We start from the raw sequence: 12,285 nt of genomic DNA, 5'->3' as shown, positions 1-12,285 counted from the left end.
GTACATTATTGATGAAGAGGTTCTAGGATGAAGATACTAGATTTCGTATTCGTAGTTGATAAATTTTGACCAAAACGGGGAGTAACATTAGTAGTACTACTGTTCACTTTTTCAATTAAATACTTGTTAAATATGCACAGGCCGAGATGGTTAGGATAAAAATGGTTTTATGAAACCGATAGCCTGTCGTAATAGTTTGTAGGACTCATATTCGTGAGGAGAAATTGAGGGAAAAATCACTAAACATGAAACGGAAAGAAAAGATTTATAAGACAAAAATATTCGTGTATAGCGGATGGCGGAAATTCGCGAGCAATAGTAACATATTGCGTCCAAAAACCAAAAATATGTTTTTCAAATTCTTTCATGTATGATGGATTGCTCCCAGAGATATCGTGTATGGTTGATTACTTTGTGTAACTGGATTCATTTTTAAGACAGGGCTTTATGTATTTATTATTCAATGATACCAAATTATAATAATGAAGTACCGCTGGCCTAGGTTATGTAAAACAACACAATCAACTCTTCTGTTAGTACAGCCATAATTTGAAATAACACAACCACACAACCAATTGATAATAAAAACTTTGGTTATGAAAAAGAAAATATGTATGTATCCTTTAATGTTTTATTGTTATTAGTCTACTGTATCTTGAAACTATGATAATGAAACTAAACGTATGATAAAAGCTTCATTGTTTATGCTTCTGCTTCCCTGTAAACCAAATAACATTGAACAAACATTTTATTATTTGTACAAACAGACCTGGGAATGTGTCAGCAACACTGCGGCATGTATCACTACTTGCCGTTGCCTACAATCCCTGGAACGAAGAACGGGTTACATTTATACGGTAATTAATTGAAAATAAAAATTGTACGGTAAAAAGGTAAAAGCATGCAATCACAATACAGTACTGTACAAATAAATTGTAAAAAGCTAATATGAATAAAAAAATATATAATGTCATAGATAATGCCACAAAAATTAAGTAAAAATTAAAAACTACACGAGGCATTTAATTATACAACAAACTGTCTTTAATCTTAAGCTTGATAGCGAGCCCAATCGTCAGCCCGATCATGAAGCATACACGCTTCAGGAATATAATTATCATCATCAGTGCGAACCTAAATAATTTTCCAGAGCTTTATGTGATTTAGAGCACGTGTATGTAAATGTATTTATACAGTAGTAGTGACGGCAAAGCGAAACTTCCAGAGCAAACACAATGGCCTAGTTCAGACTAGGTGGATAAATCCGGCTCAAGTCACCTGGTTTATCCACCTGCCAGTCTGAACTAGGTGGCTCTCAAGCCGGGCTGTGTGTGTTCCTATAGTAAAAAGGCCTGGCGTGCCACCGTGTTTAACTTTTCTAAGCCGGGCTTTAATCGTTGCGGGGGGGGGGGGGGGCTTGCATTGACTTCCGGGTAACAAAATGACCAATCAGCATTCAATTACGTACTCTGTGAGATACTTTAATCGGATTCAAATTCCCAACAAAGCCTAGTTGGTTAAGGCGTTTGCATACACAGCAGAAGGTCCCGGGTTGGGATCCTGGTTAGAGCATCTATTTTTTACACTCGAAAATTCCTCTTCTTTAACGTTTAAAATTCATTTACATATTTATTGCATTACCACAAGACGGATTAGATTTTTTTTTAAATAATTTTCTTTTGTTTAACCAGTTGTAACAATGTGTTAAATACTGCAACGTTTTAGATGCACTATCGATATCCTTTCTCAAGCATTAACTCCAAATTCAGGTCAATATACGCGGTGTGATACGCCATCTAACTTTAGATGATTTTTCTTTTTCTTAAACCGTCGCCCCGTTACTGATAGTAATAGGTTATTATAAAGGTGGGATATTTCGTGTGAACCGGTGTCCATGTTCACGACTTGCGTTGTTTTACGGATCTAAATGCTTTATTTGACTTGTCTTCGGAAGACCTTGCATTCACTGTGAATAATGAATAGCATGATCCGTGATAGCTGATTTATATGGTTCACCATTGACATGCATTAAGGACTAGTGCTGTCTAACTTGAATCTCGTTTGGGGCACCTATGCAATTAACCATAGCATAACTAATATAGAAGGTAAAAAGTATTAATAACATCATCAAAATGTGATGAGAACGCAGTCAATGATTAAATTCATCTTTCATATAAGTTTGATAATAATAGGCCTATCAGATATAAAGTATTTAAATATCTTCAAGACACGTGATGAGTTTGCAAGGTATACACAATGCTTTTTCATCTTATTTTCGGTCTAGAATGTCTTCAGTTTAACATTAGAATTGAAGAAATTTCAACCAACTATAACTGATTAATTGTATTAGGCCTACTCGAAATTTATATATTGATATTTTTAAACAAAATAAACATGCAACATTTTTTACTCTATGGGACCATTAAGCTAAACGACAGTACTCCCATATTTCGTTTAAGAAAATCTCGGTGGTGCTACCATAATGACCAATGGTTAACATGTAGAATAAAAAAAGTGGAAGTGATGATGCATTCAGTGAAATCCTGCACCTTTGAAGTATGCAAAACTTAGTTTTGTTCTCTTATTCTGAAGACTGGGTCTGGACAGATTATTACTAAAAGGGCCAAAATAAGTTGTAAGGCGAAATCTTATGAGTCGTTATTTTTGTTATTAGTGGTATTTACATTTCTTTTAAACTGCGGATACTGTAAGTCTAATCGTTTTATTGGAGTAACAAAGCTCGATCATTCTGACGACGGACAAAAACATTATCAAGATCAAAAGATTCCTATTTATCGGCGTAGGCAAGAAAAAGACTTAACTATTTAAGCAGTCAAATTTCATTATTCTGTTGAACAATGTAACTATGACACAAGTTGGATCGGAATTTTTTGCATGTGCTTTAAAGCCGGCCACTCACTGCGCCCTACGGTCCTCGGCCGACGCGATTATATGCAACGACACGGCGCGCGGGCAACGTAGCGTAGCGTCGCCTAGCACTCACAGTGAGCGGAGTTAGGGTCGTCGTACGACGCAGTGAGTGCCCGGCATTAGGCACGCAGGTGGAAAAATTATAGCGACAGTTGAGCCTGAACAAATATTGGTTTTTGAAAGTGTAATGTTTAATTACGAAGCGAAGATACTGCTGAACTCACGACAAGATAGTATTTTCAAAGTAATACCATTTCTGTTAATAAAAAAAAACGGTCTGAGAAGATGGCAGCATAGTGGAAATATCGAATGATGGCGGCACGTACTTAAGTCCCATGTATGGAAATACTGTCTCTTATACACATCTAGATGTGTATAAGAGACAGAAGACTTATTACCATGGGATCAATCTATACAATTGTTTCTTTGTTTAGAAATGAATGTTTTGCTTTACTGGCATCTGGCAGCAGCGGACGCTCTTCAAGTTTAAAATAGCGTCGCTAATCTACCAGTAAGCTTCATTTCCTGATGAAGCTCCATTGACAGTGCTGGACTGCTAGTAAGTAAACGTTTCAAGTAAGTAAACATATAAAGTACGTATACTTACTTGGTTTCAGTCTAGGAAAATTACAATTAACAATCACAAAACCTACTAGAACATTACTGAGATTTAAACAAGGTAATCAAATTGTTGGAGTCAAAACGCTTGTTAATATTAATTGAAAACCAAAAAATCATTAGTTATTTTGTTACTTATTGCATTTTAACTTCCTTTTATATGCAGAATACTGTGGTCTAATCGTTTTGTTTAAATAACAAAGCTCGAAAATTCTGAAGACGGACAAAATGTTTTCAAGATCAAAAGATTCTTATTAATTGGCACAGACAAGGCAAATACTTCACTACTAAAGCCGATTCATTTTCCTTAACCTGTTGAATAGCTATGGAACTAGTTGTTATTGTAATTTTTGCATGCGCTTTGAGTCACACCGGAGGAAAAATTACAGTGACCGTTCAGCCAGAACAAAAATTGGTTTTTGAAAAACATCCTCTAGTAATCTTCAAGTGTAATGTTCAATCAAATAGCGAAGATACTTCTAAATTCACGACAAGATGGTTTTTTCGAGGTTATGGAATTGATATTAATGAAGAAACGGTCCTAGAAAATGGCAGCAGAGTCGATAAGTACAAAATGAAAATGTTGGATGATGAAGGCGTATATGAACTACGCATCAGAAATATCAATCGTCGAGATGAAGGCAATTATGCATGTCAATTTGGGAATAAAGTTAAGAATAGCGGTAAACTTACAGTTGGAACTTTGAACGATAATCCTTATATAGAATGTTATAGCCCTATGTCCACATCAACGTGTGGAAAACTCAATATATCTTGCACGGCTTCTATTGGTAAAAATATTGCCACCAGCATTATAATCATGAAATCTCATAAATATAGTTCTACATCTGCAGTCACTGTTTATTCTGACGTTAAGAAGCAGTCCGATGGCGCAGAAGAAGTGTTTGTAAGCCACGTAGTAAACGTCACAGGTTTAGATAGATGGCAATTCTGGTGTGTGGCGAACCATACCATTCTGTCAAATCCGGTCAACTGCTCTACTCCTACACTGATGACGCCTAAAGTAAAAATTAATCAACGTGCCGACAACACGGTGTTCGAATGTAAAGTGGAAGCTTATCCCCCGATTACATCATACCAATGGAAACTCTGCCGTAACTCAAGAAAGGAACAAAAAACCGAAACGAATGGTCAAGTAAAAGAGTGCGAGATATTGAACAGCACAAACAGTAAATTGAATTTGCCAGACAATAACGGATTGAACGATGGGTTTGTGTTGATATGTGAGGTTGAAAATGCTGTTGGAACAGGACATGGTAACCTGACAATTATTCATGATAACGAAACTAAAAACAAAATTGCAGGAGTTTTCAATTTAGTAAAATGGTGCATTGGTGCTTTAGCTTTGCTAATCATTTTCCTTATTATGTTGATTTATTTTTGTTTGAAGCGATCAACATCTGCATCTGGGAATGATGTCGTTGGTGACCAATACACAGGTCTCCAATTAGATTCAATCGAACAGGAGCACGAATACCAAGAGATTGGTAGGACGGTTACATTACCAAAGATTAACGATGAATCTCAATATATTAATACTCAGACTGTGAACGTTGAGAGCAGACAGTTAGAAAGGGAAAACGACAACAGTACGTACTTAAGTCCCATGTATGGAAATATTGGCTAAAATATTTTTTGCTAGTACTTTTAGCAGGAAAAAGGACAAATATGCATGGCAACTGTTAATTCCTCCTCATTATATTTAGTAAATAATAAGTACCCTCAGTATATTCTACCTGTATTTAGCTAATCTTGAACTATACGTTAATATATTTTGAATTACACGGTGCTTTAGGTGAGACGATTTTTATACATTGTTATATCGAACCCGCCACCCGCCAAATGATTTCGAATAAAAATTAAATTTTATTCTTGGCCAATTAGCGCACAAACCGCTACGAAAAAAATGTAAATTAAATAAAATTTTTTTTTGTTTATTAATTGATGGCTCCTACTGTAAGGCACTGGGTTTGATTGTTGTTAGCTGTTTTGACTTTTTAAAACTTTTTTACACTTTGTACAGCTGTAGTGACAGGTCTCTCTTTTGTGGTAGCTGTGCGGGAGTGCGTTTTTGGTTGTAACAGCCCTGTTCCGATCAGGTTATTGGCTAATGGGTGTCTCTGGTGGGCGTTCCGTTTTCCGTACGACTGTTGCAGGAGAGAGACGTGTCATCTAGATACTGATGTTCCTCTTGTCATAGAGAAAATAGAGATATTTTCTCTTTTAGTTTTTGCTAATTTGATTATCTTGTTGTTTTGATGTCTTTCATTTTGATTGTAATTTTCATATTTTTTCTTGTTGTTAGGATGCACCACCCCTGTGGTTGAGTGCCACTGATTCAAAAGTGAATATCCAAATAAATTATTATTATTATTCTAAATGTCTTAATGTAAGACTATAACTTATTTCCTATATAATATGTATAAATCATTAAAGAAAGGTAAATACAGCGTTCAAATAAAGGACATAAATACATCGTGTAGTATAGCTATCAACGAATGTTGTCCTATAAATAAATTTAAAAAAAATGTGTAATAAAATTCCTCTGACGGGACAGGAATCATAACTATCAGACCACAGGCTTTATGATTAAAGAGATTCAAATAGCGTAAAATACACTTTATTACACAATAGGTATGGCTGGAACTATATATATATATATATATATACACATCTAGATGTGTAAATACATATACATACACATATACAGTGTTTAAATAAGGACAAGATGGAACATCGTAGGCTACCCTGTAGCTTTTCAACGAATAAAGTCCTATAAAAGTCATTGTGTAATAAAATGCCTCCGACGGGATTCGCACCTGCGACCTCTCGCTGACAAGGCGAGCGTCATAACCACTAGACCACGAATGCTTCATGGTTGAACAGGTCCAAATAACCGTCAGGAACATTGTACTACACAATGCTACGCCTCAAGAGGGCGTTCAGTCAGATAAATCTGGCTATACAGCTAGAAATACTGTCGTATATTATATGATATTGAAGGGAGTTAGCCGTTAACATTGTTGAATAAATATAATATAAATCATCAAAGGTACATATACAGTGTTTAAATATATGTATCTTTGATGATTTATATTATATTTATTCAAACACATCTAGATGTGTATAAGAGACAGGCGTTGGATAGGCTAATGTTTTCGGCGCCTACGATATTTCTTCTCACGACCTATCGCAAAATCAACATGAAAAATTCATCCGCATTTATTTTTTGTGTGGAACACAAAAAAAATCAAATTTCAATCTTATTTTACATTTTGTTCATTCTTAGGAATGTCTAAATTCATTTAAACTAGCAATTCCGTATTATATTTATAAATCTTTATAACATTATACAAAAATTAGATTTTTCTTAAAAACTGAAATTTTGCCGGGAATGGGGCTTTAAGTTAAGTTACCTAACTTTACTAGAATAACGGTAAATTAACTTGCTTACCGGTAAAGTCGGCTCAGATTACAAGGATACGATTACGTAACGCAAGCATCTAAGCCAGCGTTGTTGTATTGTACCACCATTATCATTTTCTGGCTGGCAACAACGTACTCCAACAATGCTAACAACAGCATCGAAATAGTCTCATTAGTCTGGTTTTCAGAAATTATTTGTAATATTATGGGTAAAAACCCAGCAAACGTCCGTTTTACGAATAGTCGATATTACCAATGAACTTTGCCCTTTGCATCATCCACCAAATAATAACGTTAAAAAGTCCGATTGCGTACGTTTTTCAAAGTGATAATGTATATTTTTCTTAATAATAGAATCAGATCTGTTGTATTTATTTATTGACACTTCAATCTTTTCCATTTCTGCTATAATAGTCGCTATTAATTCAGTTTCAACGAACTACCACCAACGCCAGTCGTTAAAATGAGCGCACATGTTTACGATGACGAAATAAAAAAGTGTGTAGAAGTCAGCAACTTATTTGACACCGCGAAGCTAGATTTTCACGAAGTGCATGTAAACAACACAATTGGGCGATCTAAAAACTACAAAACAGGACAGAAAGGTCCATAAAGTATACAGACGTTTTAATGAAAATTAAAACAATATTTTGTTAAATGGAAGAATGCTAGATAGCGATTAAAATAATTCGTTTTTTATCGAAGGTCAATTTAGCTAGGGCCTAGAGAATCTACTACAGTACTTAGATTGCGATAGAACACGCTGCTGCACTGTCGTTGGTTCGTACTGGTCGGCTAGGTTAGGTAGTGAAAACTCACACCTTCTCTACAGTAGTTTACAATTTTTTTGAACGAATACCACTTTGGTACTAGAGGTTCGTAAAATACAGTAGATGTTTTATTAAACAAGCCTTTCCACTGTGTGACGTCGGCGGCCTGAAACTGGCTGGCTGTTTATCTGGCTCTAACTTGGCATCGAACGCAATTAGGATTATCGTATCATGTTTCAAGACGGGTATACCTAGATAAAGTTCGACGTGAACCAGGCTTAAAAGTCCCCGGTTCAATTCCCATCGCTGCCTCTCCTTGTATCTCAGCTGGAGGGCTGAAATACAAGTTATAATAGTGCACCGTCTTTCGGATGAGACGTTTAAGTCGTTGGTCCTGTGTGCATTGATGGCCCATGCACGTTAAATAACGCAGTACACTCTTCGGAAAAGAGGAGGGAATTGTTTCCCGGTGTACTGCCCAATTCACCACCAGAAGGATCCCACTGGAAATAGGCCTAATTCTTCTTCTAGACTTCTAGACATCCAATAATTCTATTTAAACTGATGAATTTTGACCTCATATCAGTTCGGTAGTGCTAGTGCATTTGGGTTCACATTATTCAGGAGCAGGACAAAACATTAGTAATATTAGTAGATTTACTGATTAACCTTTTAATGAGTGGTTATTTTACAGTATTATTGATTGTATTTACACTTTCTTTTATTTGCGAAATTACTGTAAATCTATTAGAAGACAATTTTGTTGGAGTCACAACGCTTGTTAATTTTAATTAAAGACGAATTAATCATTATTTATTTTGTCACTTACCGTATTATATTTTAACTTCCTTTTATATGCGGAATACTGTGGTCTAATCATTTTGTTGAAATAACAAAGCTCGAAAATTCCAAAGACGGACAAAAATATTTTCAAGATCGAAAGATTCTTATTGATTGGCACAGACAAGGAAAATACTTCACTACTAAAGCCGATTCGTTTTCTTTAACCTGTTGAATAGCTATGGAACTAGTTGTTATTGCAATTTTTGCATGTGCTTTGAGTCACACCGGAGGAAAAATTATAGTGACCGTTGAGCAGAACAAATATTGGTTTTTAAAAAACATCCTCAAGTAATCTTCAAGTGTAATGTTCAATCACAGAGCGAAGATACTTCTAAATTCACGACAAGATGGTTTTTTCGAGGTTATGAAATTTATGGTAATGAAGAAACGGTCCTACAAAATGGCAGCAGAGTCGATAAGTACAAAATAAAAATGTCGGATGATGAAGGCGTATATGAACTACGCATAAGAAATATCAATGGTCGAGATGAAGGAAACTATACATGTCAATTTGGGAGTGAAGTTAAGAATAGCGGTAAACTTACAGTTGGAGTTTTGAACAAGAATCCTTATATAGAATGTTACATCCATATGTCCACATCAACGTGTGGAAAACTCAATATATCTTGCACGGCTTTTATTGGTAAAAATATTGCCACCAGCATTATAATCATGAAATCTCATAAATATAGTTCTACATCTGCAGTCACTGTTTATTCTGACGTTAAGGCGCAGTCCAATTCCGGTGAAGGAGTATTTGTAAGCCACGTAGTAAACGTCACAGGTTTAGATAGATGGCAATTCTGGTGTGTGGCGAACCATACCAATTTGTCAAATCCGGTCAACTGCTCTACTCCTTCACTGATGACACCTAAAGTAAAAATTAATCAACGTGCCGTCAACACGGTGTTCGAATGTAATGTGGAAGCTTATCCCCCGATTACATCATACCAATGGAAACTCTGTCGTAACTCAAGAAAGGAACAAAAAACCGAAACGAATGGTCAAGTAAAAGAGTGCGAGATATTGAACAGCACAAACAGTAAATTGAATTTGCCAGACAATAACGGATTGAACGATGGGCTTGTGTTGATATGTGAGGTTGAAAATGCTGTTGGAACAGGACATGGTAACCTGACAATTATTCATGGTAACGAAACTAAAAACAAAATTGCAGGAGTTTCCAATTTAGTAAAATGGTGCATTGGTGCTTTAGCTTTGCTAATCATTTTCCTTATTATGTTGATTTATTTTTGTTTGAAGCGATTAACATCTACGTCTGGGAATGATGTCGTTGGTGACCAATACACAGGTCTCCAATTAGATTCAATCGAACAGGAGCACGAATACCAAGAGCTTGGCAGGACGGTTACATTGCCAAAGATTAACGATGAATCTCAATATATTAATACTCAGACTGTGAACGTTGGCAACAGGCAGTTAGAAAGGGAAAACGACAACAGTACGTACTTAAGTCCCATTTATGGAAATAATATTGGCTAAAAGATTGTTTGCTATTACTTTTAGCAGGAAAAAAGTGCAAAATCTGCATGACAACTGTTAATTCCTCCCGATTATATTTATTAAATAATAAGTATATTCTGCCTGTATTTAGCTAATCTTAAACTATACGTTAAAATGTTTTGATGCTTTAGGTGAGACGATTTTTATACATTGTTTATCACACCCGCCACCCGCCAAATGATTTCGAATAAAAATTAAATTTTATTCTTGGCCAATTAGCGCACCAACTGCCACGAAAAAATGTAAATTTTAGAAAAATCAAGTTTTCTTTATTGTTTATTACGCCCGCCGTTGCCTTTAAATCTGTAAAATAAGATAAGTTTATTTCTTCCTCATTATATTTATATATATTTAAAGCATTTAACCATTCCATTACTCCACCGTTTACATTCAACAAGAAAATTTTATTTTTATTTTCTCCTCCATCTGGATGTTTTTCTGTAAAATTATTTGCTAAATAAGAAAACAAAATTTTATTTTAATTTTGTTTCCGCCCTTCTCTGACAATCTTTAAAATATAAGTTCGCGAAACAAGGTATAAAGTATCACCTTAGAATGAATAAATATTTAAAGAGTGTTTTTTCAGTTGTTGTAAGTAGAAGTGGTTGGCGCATCGGTTGTGGCTTGGACTCCCAACCTCGAGGTCGGGGGTTCGAAACTCTCGCTGTGCAAATCGCTTGTGTCCTTGGGTACTTTATCTACGGTTGCCCCTCTCCACCCAGGAGTACAAGTGGGTACCTGGTAGGTATTATATTAAAAATATAATTTAATTTAATAATTTCATTTAGTGTTTAATATGTTCCATATGTGTTTGATCCAATGATCGTGGTAATGCTTTGTAATGCTTTGTTAAGGCATTAAGCGCTATATAAGGCATAGGCCTAATGATTAATGATATTTGACACCATGTTATGTGACTAAATGTATGATATTATGACTTACCTCGTCGAGCAGATTCTGGAACGCAATATGCAGAGAACGTAGGACGCCAGGTAGAACCGTCACACATGAGTGATTCCGGTCTAGCGTTGTGTCGTCGCACAATTTGAAAGCTCCTGACCGCGTACGTGCACAGCATCTTTCTTGGATGATACCATTCCTGCGAAGTATGTTTATAACAAAGATCTTATAAACACAAGATAGCGTTCTCCGCGATTTACGCGTGCAAATTCTGTAATAAGGCATGAATGGCGCCCTCTTGCTAAATTGGAAACTTTTGACCCTTGACCGCTCTGACCATACCGTACACCGCGCGACTTTACCTTTAGGGTATCAATCCTGTGAATAGCAGAACAGGAACCATCTCAAATCCATGGCAACAGATTACTTTTCCTCTTTGGTATAATAGCGCATGAATGGCGCCCTCTTGCTAAATTGGAAACTTTTGAACCATGACCGACGCTTTTATTTATTACGCGTAAATCGCGGAGAACGCTATCTTGTGTTTATAAGATCTTTGGTTTATAATTAAACATTTTAGGGGGCGCTATTCTAAATGTGTTAATGTAAGACTATAACTTATTTCCTATATATCTATATATAAATCATCAAAGAAAGGTAAATACATACAGCGTTCGCATAAAGGACATAAATGCATCGTGTAGTATCGCTTTCAACGAATGCTGTCCTATAAATAAATAAATAAAAAAATTATGTAATAAAATTCCTATGACGGGACACGAACCTGCGACCTCTCGCTTTCATCATTCCCATCCAAAGAAAGCTGCAAGATGCTACTTTTGTGGAGAAACAAATCATGTTATGAAAGACTGTAAGCATAGTCACCCAATTCGATGCAGATCTTGCAAAAAACAAGGACACAAGGAAAACCATAACCTATGCAGGCAACATTAGGACACTGGCAAGGAAGACGACGCCGTACCTATCAAGAGAAGTCATTTGAGCGGTAAAACTACTAACATAAATATAACGAATGTAAATAATGTATCTAAATGTAAATCATCTAATCCTCCTTTAAACCATATTTTTGGTTTTAATATACTTGCAGATGAATGTACTGATTACAACTCTAATGTAAATATCCTGCAATCCCATAATAATATTACCAATGTAATTAATGTGCAAACTGACGATGATGATAACAATGTAAATTATGAAAAAATTAAAACTCATCACAAATCAGCCATTAAAT

The 12,285-nt window shown here is 35.6% G+C and overlaps 1 protein-coding gene across 1 annotated transcript; it reads left to right on the top strand.

Moving 5' to 3' along the window:
- Nucleotides 1-3,363: 3,363 nt before the first annotated feature.
- On the top strand, nt 3,364-5,429 carry LOC117104702. Its single transcript, XM_033245584.1, has 2 exons — nt 3,364-3,490; nt 3,753-5,429. Exon 2 carries the CDS (start codon nt 3,875-3,877, stop codon nt 5,195-5,197), a length of 1,323 nt encoding a protein of 440 aa, XP_033101475.1. The 5' UTR covers nt 3,364-3,490; nt 3,753-3,874; the 3' UTR covers nt 5,198-5,429.
- The last annotated feature ends 6,856 nt before the right edge of the window (nt 5,430-12,285 follow it).

This window comes from Anneissia japonica, unplaced genomic scaffold (genome assembly GCF_011630105.1).
Source record: "Anneissia japonica isolate Jap-2015-1 unplaced genomic scaffold, ASM1163010v1 scaffold287712_len2945570_cov188, whole genome shotgun sequence".
Lineage (NCBI taxonomy): Eukaryota > Metazoa > Echinodermata > Crinoidea > Comatulida > Comatulidae > Anneissia > Anneissia japonica.
Note: the sequence above shows the minus strand (reverse complement) of the source record. Positions and strands in the feature narration are given on the sequence as shown.

Coding starts and splice junctions, on each gene's coding strand:
- LOC117104702 (XM_033245584.1), top strand. CDS start 3,875: ATGGAACTAGTTGTTATTGTAATTTTTGCATGCGCTTTGAGTCACACC.